The sequence below is a fragment of the Sarcophilus harrisii genome, chromosome 2 (genome assembly GCF_902635505.1).
Source record: "Sarcophilus harrisii chromosome 2, mSarHar1.11, whole genome shotgun sequence".
Classification (NCBI taxonomy): domain Eukaryota; kingdom Metazoa; phylum Chordata; class Mammalia; order Dasyuromorphia; family Dasyuridae; genus Sarcophilus; species Sarcophilus harrisii.
Window position 1 is genome coordinate 91791158 of NC_045427.1, and position 18352 is coordinate 91809509.

The window sequence follows — 18352 nt, forward strand, 5'->3', positions numbered from 1 at the left end:
GACTTTCTACTATTGCTGTAAGTTATTTGGAAAGAACAGGTTCGATGGGAATAGTGTTGTTTCTTTAGCAATCCCAAGTTCATTATCCCTTCCAGGAGAGATACAAATTTTCATGTAGTGCCACAAAGATGGATGACTATATGTAATTTTGGAGAGAATCAGAGATTCACTGTAATATTAAATGATTGTCCAAAAAGTAACCACAAATTTATTTTCTTCCCAAATGGAGCCTAAAGCATGGAGTATCAATACAAGTCTGGAGGACAAGAGAGGATTCTGGAAGGAAGAAGAAATTCATTGGAAAAGAAGGAGAAGTTTATTGATTGTAGACTACTCTCAGTCTTGTGTGTGTTTTCTGAATTTCCTATGAGAAAAAGTGAAGGTTGTCTTATACCCAATATTCATGATTATCCTGAATGTTTATTAGAGGAAGTCAGATTTTTGAAGATATAGATAGAGTATATATTCTGAGACATTTTTAGAGGAGATGTAATGAGCTAAAGATGATGTGTTTTGGGATAGGTAGCATTTGAGATAGTTTTTGAATATCTGGATTGATCTCTTTAAACTCAGAGCTTGGAATGAATAATCATATGTTACATATATATTGTGTGTAGTGTTGCTTCTATTGATCCTCTATAATTGCTCCCAAATAATTTTGTTGTCATAAAATATCATATTTTATTTTGAAAAGCAGGTTAAAGATATCCATTGAATTTTGAAACTATTACTTGAGAATCAGAAAGAACTTTTACATAGGGTTTCTTTGATGCTTCCTTTATTGTTATTTCTCAATTACTGATGGACAAATCAAGGTAGTACAATGCAGTAGAAATGAGGCTAAGATTGGAGCTAGAGGAGATAGGCTTAATTCTCTGTTCCTGACTTACTTTGTGATCTCGAGTAAGTCACTTCCCCAAATTGTGCATACATTTCTTCATTTGTGTAATGAGATTGAACTACGTATCCTATGGTCACTTTTCATTGTAGATTTTTGATTCTATGAGATCCTTTCCAGGTATAAATAGTTAATTCCTTCTCTGAAACAGTAATTACCCAGGAGATTATTTATTTATTTATTTATTTATTTTTTGCTGAGGCAATTCAGATTAAATGACTTGCCCAGGGTCATACAGGTAGGAACTGTTTAGTATCTGAGGTCAGATTTGAACTCAGGATTTCCTGACTTCAAGGCTGGTGCTCTATCCACTGTGCCACCTAGGGGCCCTGAGATCAATTTTACTAGAGGATATTTACCATTTTTTCTTTTCTCTTTATAGGGTTAGGATATATATTTACATGTAATATCTATTATTTTAAAAAGTTATAAAGTGCTTCCTTTTCAGTCATTTCATTCAGTCCCTGGACTTATGTGAGCAGCTTCCATAAAAGCTTTCCTCTGCCCCTCATTGCTGAAGCTTCCTCTTTATATCTCTGTCTCTGTCTCTCTCTCTGTTTCTCTGTCTCTGTCTCTCTGTCTCTCTCCCTCTTTTCTCTCAAATCATGTAACTTTCTTTATGCCCTTTAGGTGGCTTACCTAACAAGCTGACCGAATTTCCAAATCCCTGTTATTTGACAATTGCTACCTGACTGCTGTGCACAATAGGCACTATTTCCATTAAGTTGATGAAGATTAAAAAAAAACTACCTTATTTTTGCACTTGGGAAAAGGAAAAAAAAGGAAAGGTATTTGGCCCTTTAACCAGCATTTTACTTTTTTAATTGAACTCTTTGCTTGGTGGGTAAAAACAGGACACACTTTGAGAATAATGGTACTTATTCTGTGAAAAAAGGTAGGCAGCCATCAACAACACAGTTCCTATATTGGATAGATATGTTCTCTGTAAATATGTTTTCAAATTAAATGCTGAATATTTGCTTCTCTTTCTTCTTTCTTTAACCATGTCTTAAAGAAGTATCTCTCAGCACTTAAAAGGAAAAGAGCCTTTTGGTTTTATCTCAACAGTTATCCAAATCTCCAAGGTGGTCTTTTGACTCGGGGAGGGGAAAAGGGATGTTCTTTTATATTAATAAAAAGCTAAGCCTTACCTAAACTTAAATTTGACTTCAAAGTTGTCTTTGAGCTAAGGATTTCTTAGCACATATTTCTGATGTATTTTCCCACTCTTACCTTCCCTAGTGGGGGAGTTTTGACTTGCTCTCCTGAGATCAAAGAAATCTATGTGGAAAGAAAGTCCTGCATAATTTTTTTCCCTTCTTGACAAGGCAGATGTTGGAAGAGTCATTTCTTCAGCAGGGGTGAGGTCTACTGTTAAAGACATGGGAGTATTAATTAAGCTCTCTGGCCCTCTGTCATATGGTTTGTAAATATTTGGGAATGTCTCACCAGGAGGTACTAATAAGCTTGAGGAGAAACTTTATGTATATTAGCCACCTTGAGCACAAATATGTTAAGAACAATGGAAATATTTTTTAAAGCAACTAATCAACAAACAATAACAACAAACTTACACTTACTCTTCTTTTTCTCCCAACATCAAGAAGAATATATTATTTTTTAACTCTTCAAACTTTTACCATGTATGTAAGCAATCCTAGGTGTTGGCTTTTTTGAAACATGTTATGAAAAATACATATATTTCTGCTACATTAAAAGAGAAGACAAGATTTTGTGTTGCATTATTAATTACTTGCCATCAGTGAAATAGTAGTCATTCTGTCTAGAGTAAAAAAATAAGCTTAGAACTTATAACTTCCTTATTTAAGCAGAGACTGAAACTGGGGCCCAAATTTGTGTAGACTTACTTTTCAGATCTAAATTCCTGGCTCCTGCTGTGCTTTGGGTGGTGATTTTGGTATCAATCTTGACTGTGTGGAGATTGTTGGTGTCCCTGGAGATCATCACATTGTGCCACTGGTTGTCATTCAATGGCTTATTTGAGCTCCCTTTGATGAGGTTAGCACCATTTCCCAAATCAAAGACATAATGCAAATACCTAAGGAAAAAATAAAAGAGGTGAGTGATGGAAGGGTTTTCTGACTATATGAAGTAAGATACCTAGATTAACTGTATAGCTGAAAAACATTTTTAATTGCCTGGAAAAAGATACCACATTCTTGCAACAAGAGAACTAGATCATTTTGTATCCAGCAGAATGCAAGCTTCTTGATAGAAAAGACTATTTTTCATTTTTATCATATTTTTAGTATCATGTAGTGCATGATACATGAATAATAAATGCTTGCTGGATAGAATTATATTGTGAAATAATGGAAACTATTTTTAAGTTTAAAAATTTCTATAATGCCTTTGAAGCATTAGATAGAATATTCAACTTGAATTTCAAATCTTCATCTTTCCATTCTTCTTACTTTTATGATATAGAGCCAAATCCTAAGTAGCTGGGATCTTGGAGGAATTAGATGTTCAGATCAATTTAATTTTCTAATTGACTTAATGATAATGCTTTACATTTGCATAATTTCTTATGTAGAATAGTTCCACATATATTATTTCATTAGGGGCTTGATTTTGTTTGATCAAGGAGGACAAATATTGGGTGCTTTCTTTTATATGAGGAGATCAAAGCTCAGAAAAATAAAGTAACTTGTTGAAACCTATGTATTAAGTGAAAAGGATACGACTTGAACCCAGTGCTTTTAACTACAAATTCAGCACTCCTTACACTCAACTTGCAAATTCCTTATTGAATATCTTTCTAAAATATTTCAATTCAATTTCCATTCAACATAATGATGGTCACTGATCAGAAATCAATCTCCAAGTTTATTCTTAAGTGATTATAGACAAACTATGAATGTTGAAATGAGTTACTGAATCTATAGGAAAAGAGTGGCTTTCACAGACTCTTTTTTTCTGACTAGCTATTTCTAGCTAACTTGTTTCTTCTGCTTGATTTCTCATCCTTCTTCTGTAATCTGTCAAGAGCCTTATAGTAAAAATTGCCATCTTCCATGTAATACTGATGATTGATATCTATCTGCCAATGACCTCAGAAATAGGAAGCCAATCAGACGTAACAGAGCAAAAAAAGAATTCCTTTTTTTTCTTCACAGAATGTCATATGAAAGAAAGGACAGAAATTATCTAATTCAAATGTTACCTAAACAAGTATTTCCTTCAACATATCTTCAAGAATTATTTATCTAATTTTTGTTTAATCACCTTGACAACTTTCTCCTAAAAGTAGAAGTCAACAAAAGAATTCTGTGAAATTGAAGGTTCTATTTAGTTGTATTCTTATTATTTGGGTTTTAAAATTTTTTGCTATCAGACCACATAATTAAAACTGGAATGGACATTATGCGTCCAACTGCTTGCAACTTAAGGATGAGAAAATTGAGCTTGATAGAGGTCAAGTGAATTGTCCATATTCATGGCAAGGTAGGAAAAAGGTTTGTGATCTGATCCCCGAACCTATAACTCCATTTCAAAGCTTTTTTCATTGCACCATACTTCATTTGATTTACACTTACCCTTTAACTAATTCAACCACAATAAAGTCATTTCCATCTCCACTATTATATAAAATCAATCCATCTAAGGATGTTGTCTTGAACTGGAAAAAAAGATGCATAGAGGTGTATGCTTGCAATGTAGCTAAGGCAACATAACTTGATTTGGTCTTGAAAGTAACAGGATCTGCTATGATGTTCCTGAAGCCAAATCTGGCATTTAGCTCACAATAGTCTATGTCGCCATTTTTACATAAGTCAATATATGCCATTCCATTAAAAGTCAGGCTTTGTAAGTGGCCAATGAAATTGGAGGGGACAGAGGACAGATACCGCCGCTCTGTTATGATTCCAGTCTCTATGTTGTGAAATTCCAGCCTCGTATGATCTCCTGCCATTTGGCCTAGAAAGAAAAAAAATAACATTACTGCAGTGTTTTGTTGAGAAAATGTTAAAAAAAATTAGCACTTTCAAAATTACCACAGATAATTTTTTAGAGAATAAGGGACCATTTCCTCCTTGTTTTTAAGTTGCACTAGATACAAAAGTCCTTTTCTCTTCTTTGTCCTTTTCATCCTCCTCTTGCTTCTTCATTTGCCAATTTCTATATGAAATTTCAGTGATAATCTTCTTCAAGTTTAGTTACTAAAAGTCTTCATATAACAGAATATATTGTTGGCACAACACAAGGAGGTGAATGTTGTATACATTATTAATTTGTAATTTCATTCTTTACTGTATATGTCCCATTAAAATCTTTGATTATCAGTCCAAGTTAAAAAAAAATAACTAAAACTTAGTGAGTAAATGAATGATAAAGCATTTATTAAGCACTTAACTATATGCTTAGCACTAGGGATACAAATAAAAGTGAAATAGTTTTTTTCCTCAAAGGATTTCTATTCTAACTAGGGGATATAATATATCAGGGAAAGAAGGAATAAGGAATAGATGGATTACAATTTCATTGGCACAGTTTGGAGGTGATCAAAAAATGACAAACTGTCCTGGTTGTGGGAAAGCTCATTCTGGTGAAGAAAGTTTAAGGATGATGAGAAATAATAGAACTTTGAGGCCATAGCAGCTGTGCATCAGTCATTTAGCTTTCTATGGGCTTATCCTATCTTTCCCATGAACAAGGTATTACTTTTCAACTTGATTCCCTTCCAATGCAATTTCACTGTATTACCATTTCCAATGGAAATGAGGAATAGCTGCTCCTTACCACACACTTAAATAGTCTTCTTAAATTTTAAAAGCTTACCAGTTGTCTGGTGTAACTTTTATTCTTTTTTTAAACAAATAATAATGATTCACACTTTTTTACATAAAACTTTCATTCCATCTGTAAGTGATACTGTTCTAGATCTTATAGACTATCTAATTTGCATTCAATAATACCTACTTAATACAAAATATTCCCCTCCAAAATGACAAATATGGAGCACATTAGCAAAATTATTTCAAATGACGTTGATATTATGATCTTCTTTCCATTCCTGGATGAAGTTGTGATCATTCAAAAAAACAAAAACAAAGACATACAATAGCATTGAATAGTCACTTAGTGATTTATTCTGACCCCAGATCGTTTTTCAGTCATGACCCTTGCAAAACCATCTTGTCCTATCTTGCCTTTGTACAGATAATTATCACATCTCTGGGGTATCCTTACCCATGATAGTTTATATTTTGTTTTTTCTCCAACTTTTCAAAGTCATTTTCACTTCTAATCAAGTTCTTCAAGGTGCTACTCACCCCACTCAACTTGGTGTAATTGGAAAGTTTACCGAGCATACTCTATTCCATCATCTGTGTCATTAATGAAAATGTTAATTAGTGTTAGACTACTCTCCGTTGAGAACTTCCACTTGATATGCTAACCAGGTTAACATTTTTTTTAATGCTGAAAGTGAAAAGACCTTGGAAACCATATAGTCAATCCCTCACTTTTCTTTTTATAAATTTTAATTTTTATTTATTTTATCCTCAACTTAAGAAATAAAACAAGCATCTTCATAATAGGAAAGAAAAAAAAAAGATGATTGCACATGAAATTGTAAATCTATTATGTACAATTTGCTATTCTTTTTAAATATGTAATAAAGTTATCACATAACTTTTTATTCTTATCTCTTCCCCATCTCCCCCCAGAGATGGTTATCATGAGAACAAATCATCTTGTACTTGCTTCTATTTATCAATTCTTTCTCTGCATACAGATAGTTCTTCCTTTACAGAATCTATTTAGTTAATTTGGGTATAATCAAATCTATCCCTCTCTTTTTACACACCAGGAAACTGAGTTGAGAGATTCAATAACTTACCCAAGGTCACTTAGCTAGTGCTGTTCTGTTTAGAACCAAATTGTCCAGATTTCTCCTCTTTCTACTATATCATAGCTGCTATTTAATCAGTGATGGCTTCTCTGATTCCATCCCTTCAATTTACTTAAAAACATTTTCTTTCATTTAATGAAAATACTGAGAACTAGATATTTAAAGGAATTCATATAAAACCCATATTTTAAAATGTTATTAGCAAAACATATCCAAAATTTAAAAAAATATATCTTACTAAATTTGCCTATTTGACTACTGATAATTTCTCCCTCTATTTAAACAAAATCTATCCCTGGGCATATATACTACTACTTAACTTTCATATTCTTTCTCTAGTCCCTTATACCAGTGACCAAACTATTACCATTATCATTCAAACTACTTTACCTTCTTTCCTGTTTTTGTTTGTTAAAAGTATCAGATTGTGGTGAATAGCAGGCCATCATTTTCTCCCAACTCAGAAGAGTTAGCTTATGCCTTTTAACATTCACAACTTCTAACATTATGATATCTAACAGTAGTGTACTTCTTTGTGTCTCCTGTCATTTCATCAATCAAACAATAAGGTTTAGTAATTGCTTATTAAAAATCCTGTGATTAGTGGTGGGAATGCAAAAGTAAAAAATGAAATTCAGGACTCAGAAGCTAATATAAAAATGTGTGGTAACTTTGATTTTTGATTCTTATTTAGTTGTAGTTATAGTCTTATTAGTTATAGTCTTATTCAATCTCTTCAGCTCCTCTTTTTTTAGAGACTTAACCTGTGGTTATTTCTATAAACTCTTTTGGGACCTATCTCCCAGGATAGCCAATATAAGTAGTGAAAAATGTCTTGCAGAAATTCTTAACACTCTCTCTCTCTTTCTCTCTCTCTCTCTCTCTCTCTCTCTCTGTGTGTGTGTGTGTGTGTGTGTGTGTGTGTGTATCTGTATCTGTGTGTCTATGTGATGGGCCCTCAGTGGCCTGATGAACCCTATAAACCTCCTTCTCAGAATAAGTTTTTTAAAAATATAAAATAACATAACAAAGAGTACAAAAGAAAACAATTATGTTAAAATTCAATTTTGAATTCAAAATTCAGTTCAAAATTGATAATTTGTAATAGGTTCAAAAATTTCTAATTTTAGAAAATCCTAAAACACAAAAAGGTTATATGATTTGCCTGACATCACATAACTAGCATATATGAGAGGTACGGTTTAACATGACGAGGTCTTTCTGACTTCAAGTTTTCTCTTTACATGTCATACTGCTTTAAACAAAGAAAGGGAAAAAATAAATGTTTATTGAACTAAATTAGATGACTCTTTCTTCCTCCCTGATCTTATATTCTGACAGTCTTCAGCCTCCTTTGTAAACTACGGTGGATTAATCAATAATCATTAAACATTTAGTACTAATATTATATACCAGGCACTATGCTAAGTGCTAGATCTTCCACAGATTGACATCTCACAAGATTCATTCACTGCATTAACCTCCAACAAATATTTTAATTGCCAGGAAGGACTGTGAGTTTGAGGAGTCAAAATTTAGGCTCAATATGGAGTTAAGCCATTTGGAGCATTTGTTTTGCTTGACTGCATCTTAGTTACAAGAAATTTGTTTTTCTTCTTTTTTCCTCTCCCCCCCAATAGGATAGGGAGGGATATTGGGAGGGAAAGAAAATATATTTATGTTAATTGAAAAAATAGAGAAGTAAATATTTCTACATATATGAAACATCGCATAGTTTTAGTTGAGGTCACTGAATTGTTTCTTTTACTTTTTTTTTTTTTAATAAAAAAGACTTTCCATGAAAAGGGAGTAATCTCTAAATATATGTAATATAAGAATAAAGCACACTGATAAAAATAAAATGACAAAAGTGTGGTGTTTTCCCCTTTCTTTTCTCAGTTTAGTTGTTTGTGATGGTGGATAATTTAAGATTGCTTGCAGACTCATTAGGAATAACCCAGAGCAATAATTATAACTGACATTTGAGGAAATTGAAGGAATTAGGAAAGCAAGTAGTTAATTGCGAGAATTTAATGAACCACACTGACTCCATCTTGTATCAATTCTGGAGTTAGCTCTGTTTCTCTTCAATTATGGGCTAGTCCAATTTCTGTCTTGTGAAAAAAGTTATCTAATAATGGATATTGGGAGAAAATGTTATTATACTGTTTGAACCTAGCCCTGCATGTCTGGGAAACTGGACCATCTCTTCCTGCTGCTTTGAGATTTTAAACAAAGACCCATGTTATGCTGCTCAGAAACGAAGCTACAAGATCGATACAAGGAGTTTTCTTACAATTGTACATCCCTCAAGCAACCCAAATATCTTATCTGAAAACTATTTCCATATTGATCAATTAGTTATTGTTTCCATGTTCCTTTGATTGTTTGCAGACCTTAAGGGAGAATAGGACACTTTTTCTGAATTTAGGGAATTATATCTGTAAATTCTCCTTCCCAATTTGAAAAGTCCTAATCTTTACTGCAATTAGAAATCATATTACCTATTGTTGAATTGATCTTATTTGATCAATTGTTTTTAATGTATAAAAGATGGTTTCTCCTTGTGTTTGGAATCCAGGCTTAAGCTAAGGAGATCTGGTCCCTTTTTGTTGATCAATTAGTATGCATCACTTAAAAAAATCAAGGGTTAGAAGATTGAACCTTTTTTCCTAAGTAATTTCATCTTTACTCTACTATACATTTAATCTATAAAGTAGGGGACACAATCATCATATCTATTTTACTGATAAAGACTGAATATCTAAGAGATTTAAAAACTTGCCTATAGAAGCAATTAGTATCAGAACAGGATTTGAACTCAGGTCCAGTACATCATTCCCTACATTGTCCTACCTCTACATTCAGCAAAGAGTTTTGGAGACTACAAAAGTGGATCCTGATTTATGATCTGTGAATCAAAACGTTTGAAGAGCCTGACTGATCAGTCTCATCTCTTCAAAATTTGATCCATATGAGCACTGAGCTGTGAAGATTCAATTGGTAGAAGATTGAACCAACAGGAAAATATTTATATTGTACATGACCTAAATTGCACAGAGTTGAGGGAAACGTTTTTTTCTTACACTATTGTATAAGACAGTTTATTCAATATATATATCCTTATTAACCTACAGACTCTGATTATATGAATTTTGATTTTCAGTATTTCTTAGCAAAGCAGTATAGAAAATCCAAAAGAGCCCCTCTGTCTGATATTTTAGCTTCTAAGGTTGCATGTTAACTGAAGAATCTGCCAGCTTTTACAATTTGACTCATGATTGAAGGGACTCTTTATTAATCAAACATTACTTTTACCCACTCAGACTAATCCCAGGCAGTTAAGGAAACTTAAAAATTCAAAATGAGAAATAAGAATGAGGAGAGGACTTGTTTGGTAAGAGTATTAAAGCATACTGGAATAAGTCCAGGTTAGGAAAAGATAAATCAGAATTCTTTGGCATTTAGGTTTAGGCTTCATTCACATTCACTTTGAAAATTAAATGGTAAGGCCTAATTTTATCTCAAGGAAAAACATTCCTAGGCTTCAAAATTATATCCTCGACAGCTTGGATTCATGCCCACTTTTAGTGGCATTTAAAACCCTTTACAATTTGGCTCCCACCTCTTTCTAGAATGAATTAACAGGATTCTACCTCATACACTGTGTTTCTGCTAGACTGATCTGCTTACTGCTCTTCGGGCTTAATATTCTATCTCTTGCTTCTGTGCCTTCACACAAACTGCCCTCATACCTAGAATCCATGCCCTGTTAACCTTTGCTCTTGGGATCTCAAGCTCCTTTCTTCATTTCACATTAAATGTAGGTGATCTGAAAGACCAAGTCTTAAAAAATGTACCTCCTGGCAGTTTTGTCCATAAATTTGACAACCTTAACCAATAGTTTATTGAGCCTAAATATCTGTGCAGAACAGTTTCATTAACTTCTCACAAAAGAGGAATTTAGTTATTATGGAATAAGAAGGGCAATAGTGAGAGAAAGGGTACTGGGGAGAAAGAAAGAAACAAAATTAGAAAAGGGATGGAGGGAGAAAGCTGAATATGAGAAAAGCTAAAAAATTAAAATAAAAAGTCTAGGGGCAACTAGGTCCATAACAGTCAAAAATTGGACAGTATATGATATATAGTTGAAATGAACTCTGAATTTTAACTGAAGGTGTTGATCCTTATTTTAAAAAATGTAAACAACTTGTTTGCTTTTTGTTTTCTTTCTCATTTTCCCTTTCTGATGTGATTTTTGTGTAGTATGATAAATGTGGAAATATAAATAGAAAAATTGCACATGTTTAACATATATTGGATTACTTGCTGTCTAAGGGAGAGCTAGTGGGGGCAAGGGAGGGAGAAGAAAATTTGGAACACAAGGTTTTGCAAAGGTGAATGTTGAAAATTATCTATGCATATGTTTTGAAAATAAAAAGTTTTTTTTTTTAATCTTAAGAAAATAAATAGAAGAAAATATGCTTCAAAAATGTAAACAACCCTGAGGGGAGTCAATCTTTGAGGAGTTATTAGATATCTCTACAGAAGGATATAAAGGCACATCTTGATAGAAATAAGAGGAGAGAGAAAGTAAATGATATGTAATATCTGATATAGGGATATGGGAAGAGGGAGGAAATGCCCACAAAGTTGAGGCTTTGAATGACTGAAGGCAGCCTAGCGTAATGAAAAGAGCACAGGATTTTGAAGCAGAAAACTGAGGTTTAAATCTCATCTCTCTGTTACTCACTAGGTGTATGACCTTGAACATTTCACTTAATCTCTCTCATCTGTAAAATGAAGGGATTGAACCAGATGATCTCTACAGTCATTTCCAGCTCTAAATACTCTAAAATAAATATTATCTGGCAGAGCCAAAACTTTCATTCTCTGAAGGCTCTCTCTAATGTGATCTTACTTTATTGGGTATATACCTTTATATCTGTTATTGCTTCAAATACTCATATGCCCTCGCAGAAGAATTAAGCTCCATTTTTTAGTTTTATGTATTTAGGATTATAGAATTGAAAGCTATAAACGATCAGACTCTATAGATGATCAAACAGAAGCCAGAGAGGGTAGATGAAATTTTCAAGTATTAAGTAGAAAAGTTTTGATTTGAACCCAGATTCCTTGATTCTAAATATGCATCCTTTCCAACATAATCATTGCCTCCTGTTTTCTTACACTGAGGTAAAATTAATAGTACATATATTAGAAAATCAGTGCTTCCTATAAGCTCCAACTTGTTCATAGATGGTGACCCCTGGCAAAAGGACAAACTTTGTCATAGATTAAAAAAAGCTAAAAAATACAGAAGATTTCAGGAAAAAATATAAAACATTTAAGGGTTTACCATGTACCAGGTAGTATATTACGTAACACACATACAAAAATATACACACGTACATAAAAGCCCTATATTTGTATATATTTATATGTGTGTATACATATGTAAATATCTCATCTTCTTCTTCCCTTTCTATAGGTATAGTTGTCTTATCAAGACTGCCACTCTTTCAGGAAAATATATCACTTGACTACCATATGAGTCAATTTACATCCCAGTCATTGATCAGATGAAAAATAATTTTCCTGGCCATCATTTCCCTATATGTGGTATTTGTAAATGTATGCATATATATATATATATACACATACATGCAGATATAAACACACAAGTCACAAGTATATATATATATATATATATAAATATATATATATATACACACACACATAAATATATAAGAACACCTATATATTTATGTAGACATGTGTGTACATATATATGAATATATATACCCACTTATACATATCTGTGTGTATATGCATCCATATCTATGACTGTGTATATATATATATATATATATATATATATATATATATATATATGAATAATGGTGAGGGAAGGGAATTTTCCTGAATATGTATATATGTGTAAATACACACACATACACGTATAGGGGAATAAAGATCATTATTCATCTGGAGAGTCACAAGGATGGTAAATTCATACATGAGTAGTCAATGACATCTAAAAAAAAAAAAAAGAAAAGAAACAATGGTCATATTAATAGGACAATTGTTTCCAGAGCAAGAGATTGTTGTAGCTCTATGTGATGATAAAGCAGTTAATAAATTCATCCAGGGAGATGACTGCATGGGATGAGGAAAATAATCTCAACTAGGGCTAGCTATGTTGAGCTCTGCTAAGTTTGCATTCACTCACTCATTGTTTGAATCATTCCAAGACGGGATAGGCAACAAAAATGTGCCACTTTCCTTTTTTTTCCTTTCTATTCTCCTTTTCACAGAATAAACTATTTTGGCCCTGGAAGGCAGGTGGTAGAAAAACTCGATACCATCTTGATTTTCTCCACCAGTGCTGTTCGACTGTCTACCTATCTTGGATGAGATGGGATTGATAACTTTACTCCTTCTGGTGACACAGAGGGTCACACAGCTTTATCATCTGCCTTGTCTCCATTCCTTTTGTCTCCTGGCAGTACTATCTGATATGTTTATGTAAGGTAGGAACTACTGGGCCTTGTCATTCATTCTGTTGTTGAACCTTTAACATTTCTTTCTATCTGCCCTAAAAATGAATTTTCTTCTATCTTCCCCAATTTGAGTATGAGAACCCGAGAGTAAGGACTGTGTCATATTTCTACTTGTACCCTCATGTTTAGTACCCTCATGTTTAGCAGATTGCCTGGAACATAGTAGTACTTAATGAATTCTTTTTCTTTCTCCCTCCTTCTCTTTCTTTTCTTTTTGTCTCATTCTCTCTCTGTGGCTCTCTTTCTCTGTTTCTCTCTGTCTGTCTGTCTTTATGTCTCTGTCTCTGTCTCCCTGTTTCTACCTAGGTCTCTCAGAAGAAAAAACTCAGGGCAGAAAACAGGTCAGTTCCTGATTTCTTCACTTAGGCCCTGCCATTTCATCCTTATCATTAATGTTTGTGTTGGAAATTTCTTCTAAAAAAAAAAAAAAAAAAAAAAAAAAAGGTCATAGGATTTTTTTTTTCATCAACCAAAAAGGAAACTTAGTTACTCACTTACATCTGATGTTAATGAAAAATTCTCATACATGAGCTGTGGGATTAAGCTTTGTTCTCGAGCTCGTGTGTTTATCACTAATATTTTGTTAACTGCTTCCAGATTATGATTTGTGTATGTGCATCCTGATGCCTTTGTGCATACTCATTTCTGTCACCTAGAACATGTCTCTGTCCTTTCTTCTTTCCTAAAAGCTATCCATTTTTTTAAGGCCTTCCACCATCCTGGCTAAAGTTAGTCAAAAAGCTACAGATTAAGTTAGGAATTATAAAACCTAGATTTTATATCTCCCTCTGCCATTTACTAATCAGATCAACCCAGAAAAATATAATTAGAACCCTTTGAATCTTAGTAAAATTATTTAAAAATGGGAGAAAAACATTTGTTTTTTGCTTTGTTCAGTTGTTTAATTGTGTCTGACTCTTCATAATCCCAAATGGAGTTTTTTGGGGCAAAGTTTTTGAAATTACTTCCCCTTTCCTTCTACAGCTCATTTTACATATGAGGAAACTGAAGCAAACATGGTTAAGTGAGTTATGAAAGTCAAAGAGCTTGTAGTATTTGAGGTCAGATTTGAACTAAGGAAGATAAGTTTTTCTGACTCCAAGCCCAGTATTCTATTCACTTGGTCACCTTGTTGTTCCAGTCAACTTGTGGTCTCCATTTGTTTTACCAAATTGAAAGATTTGCTATGAGAGAAAAATGGATCATGTATATGATATTATTATGAAAATTATAGAATTTATAGACTGAATTTTTAAATATATTTCATGGATTAACCTGACATTGTTGGTTTGCTGATCTGACAGAGTCCTATGCAAATCAATTTTGATATATCCATCAATCCATTCTTGATAAGAAATGAGGTTAGTTCACTCCTTTACCGTAGTAGAACCACTTTTAGTATTATACTAAATGAGTAACAAATATTGTGCTCTCTCACCAGTAGATAAGGTGCTTTGAATTGTTTTTTTAGTAGCAGGGATGAAATCCTACTTTTTCTTCTTATTCTTAATATCCTTAAAGTGTTTGAAATTCCAATATTTTCCAACCTATAGATATAATTTCTAATGTTCATCCTAATTAGACTGTGATTTCACAGATAAGGAAACTGAGGTCTTGAGATGGTAGTAGAATCACACAAGTTGTTGATTAATATAGGATTTGAACCATAGGTTCTGATTTTAGATTTTTTTCATTTTTTAGAACTACTCATACTGGCCAAAACCAACTCTTTTGATATACATGTACTGGAGACACCTCCGTGGGTAAATAGTGTCATTGTCTATGAATTTTGGCATACTTTTAATTCATTTTAAAGAATAAATTAAAGAATATGTAATAATATAAAAAACAAATTATACAAAAAAAAATCTAATTCTCTTCCCCAATTCCTCAAATATATATGTTACTACACTTAAAATTATAAAATACCTACATAATTGGTATTGATCTGCAAATATAATTAATATTTATTTTATTCAAATATGAATATAACTTTGTGTTGATTTGTTGAGGTAAAATATTCATCTAATCCCTCTAATAAAGTGATCCTATTTATAGGAGGTTAAGTGAAATGAATCATGGGTAGTTTCTTCCTGTCTTGAATTCTGTTGTATTCCAGACAGCTGTCAGTCGCAAATCATGATCAGAAGGCACAGGATAGAGATGCCTCAGGAGGTTAGCAGGGGCAGAGTGATACAACTTACCTGTCATGGCTTGCTGGTCATCCACCATTAACTTTAAACTTTTCCCTCTTCGAACCACACGTACTGTGTGCCACTCATTATCATTGAGGTTATTGCCAGCAAAAAGGGTCTCGGGACCTTTGCCTGTAGGATATGCCAAACAGTCATTATGGAAACTCTAAATCAGTTAACAAATGAACCTCACAGAAAGAGAGAAGTGGAGAGAAAGAGAGAGATAGAGAGAGAGAGAGAGACAGACAGAGAAAGAGAGAGAAAGAGAAACTCGCTGGACCAATGTTAAAACATGTTTAGAACCATAGCAAGCAAGAAAAATGTTGAGTTAACTTACATTTCAACATATAGGTATAACCATTTTAGAAGTACCTTTAGCATTAGGTTTTGATCTAAAATAAGGTAGGAAATCAAGTTGTCATAAATAGGCACAATTCAATATATTATTTAATTTGAATTTGAAGGTTTCCATATTTATACATAGATTTTTTTCAATGTTCAGTTATAACATATTTAACAAAAATATAGTTAGTGGTTCATACTTTTCTTTCAAATTTTAACCTCTAATTTTCATTAGGGGACTGGAATTGGATTGTTCAGATTTTATCCTATCCATCAGAGAGTTGAAAATAACTTATTGAGAATTGTCTCTTATTGCACTTATTTTTCCTTTAATGTTCCTCAGTTAGGGTTTCTTGTGTTATTTTTTGCCATACCCTATACTACTTTTGTCTCTGAAACTAAATGAAAAGCCATCCTGAAATTAATATTTTCTATTTCTTCCAAACCTACATATTCTCTTTGTGTAAGGGTACTGAGGAAGAACTGGGATAGCCACAAACTTTGTATTCAGTGAGAAGGGAAAAAAAAAACTTGACATTTGTAAAAGAAGGGAAAAAGAAATGGAGGTTTAATAAAATGATCTTCAAGAATTGCAGAAAGACAAGGCTCCCTGGTTACTGGGAAAATGAAAGAAGCTAAAAAACATAATTGGGTTAGAAAGCTGTTCAACCTGTAAGTCTAGGGAGAAATTAAATGGCATTTTCGTAAATACTCTTAGAATGGAGAAAGCAAACTGTCAGTGTTATGAAGAAATGATAACCAAAGAGTAAAGAATTTGGAATTTCAATACTGAGAAGTCTATAAGACATAGGGATTTGTCAGGTACATAGAACTTAAGGGCTTGTGCATAGTCATTTAACTAATACGTTTAAGAGGTAGGATATAAACTCATCACTTCTGACTCTATCAACAATTCCACTCTGTCTCTATAAATTAATAATTGGAATGTACAAAATATTGAAATGGTATTAAAGAAACATTAAACATTTAGCCCAATTCTTCCAAATTAAGGGTCAAGGTTGCAATTATCCACTAAAAAGTGACCAGTCTTTGCAGCCTATTAATCATAAGCTAAAACATTTTTACTGTTGTTTTGAATTTAGGTTCCCTTCTAATCAATTCCAAAAGGATTTTGTAAATTTCTCAAATTTTATGACTCATAAAAATGGTTCAAGAAATACACCTATTGGGTTTCGACCAGCAAATATATTTGCTTAATTGATAAGATTAAGAGTAGGATAAGTTGTCTCTGAATGCTATTTAGCTGACTTATTATGCATGTAGTACTTTAGAAAGAGGGCTGGACATGGAATCAGTGGACCTGGCTTCCATTTCCATCTGAGATTTTGCCTCAGTTTTCTCATCTGCAGAATGAAAAGTTGAAGTAGATGATCTCTCAAATTACTTGTATCTCTAAATCTATATTACGAGTTCTAACATCAGTAAGACCTAATAGAAGCATAAGGAAGATGGGAAAGAAAGCATATAGTAGAAGGAAGAAAAGATCTAGCAATAAAAGAAAAGAGAGATTCTATGGTAAAGGAGTCAGACATCAATAGTTATTGCTTCGAGTTCTATAGATTTCCTGATCCTAGATTAGCTGGCTCCATTACATTTGATTTTGAAGCTGCTATTTTTAGAATAGCAAATAGTTCTATTTTCTTCAGTACTTCTGTTGTTAGTGATCTACTAATGAAGCTTTGGCTACATGAATGATAGAGATTAGACATTTGGGGATGGAATTGCCTGTTTACACCCACAGTGCATCAAATAAACTACCTAGCTTATGTAGGATATGTCTCCTCTGATTAAAAATAAATAAATGCAGTAGCATAAATATATATAGTGATTGATAGTTCAATAAAAACATTTTCAGAGACCATATTTTGAGAGACTGATTGCTATCTAACTAGAGGGAGCCACTAAGCAAAGGAGAAATTAAAATGTTTTCAGACCAAGTCCCGAATATTGGCTGTTAGATCAAAAGAAATCTTTTCTCTTTCAACAATGTAAAAAGAAATTTTTTTTACAACTTTTCAGCTTACCAGTAGCAACAGGGGTCATTTCCACTTTGACATATGAAATAAAACACTAGGTTTTTTTACAGTGGAGAAAATGTTCAGAAATATCTACTTCTGAAATAATTTTTCATACCTCTCACTATTTTTTGCTTATTTGTCAAGTAACAAATGTATTAAGGCTAGAACATCATAACCATCTTAATACAACCTTGTTGATCTTTCAGAAAAGTCACAAAGTCCTATCTGTGACACTTATAACATTTTCTGTAATTACAGAATTACAAATGCTCATTTCATTTAAAAACATTTTGTGGGTTGACTTCAGATTCTCTTCTCTTATTAAGCATTCCTGAGGAGATAAGAAAATGTCAATGGATAGAGTCAAGAAATTGCATTGGACTTAATGATCTCTAAGGTCCCTGTCCATTTAAAAGTTTGGATCTAGGACCAAGATG

At 32.9% G+C, this 18352-nt stretch overlaps 1 protein-coding gene across 24 annotated transcripts in view; it reads right to left on the reverse strand.

Moving 5' to 3' along the window:
- The window catches only part of NRXN1 (neurexin 1), a 1358646-nt gene that overhangs the window by 699444 nt on the left and 640850 nt on the right, over positions 1 to 18352 (reverse strand). For all 24 annotated transcript variants that reach the window (XM_031957196.1, XM_031957194.1, XM_031957193.1 and 21 more), the window contains 3 exons: positions 15544 to 15666; positions 4459 to 4840; positions 2767 to 2957 (listed from right to left, as the gene is read on the reverse strand). In XM_031957196.1, coding sequence (XP_031813056.1) covers positions 2767 to 2957; positions 4459 to 4840; positions 15544 to 15666 — 696 coding nt within the window. The remainder of the gene's footprint in view (positions 1 to 2766; positions 2958 to 4458; positions 4841 to 15543; positions 15667 to 18352) is intronic.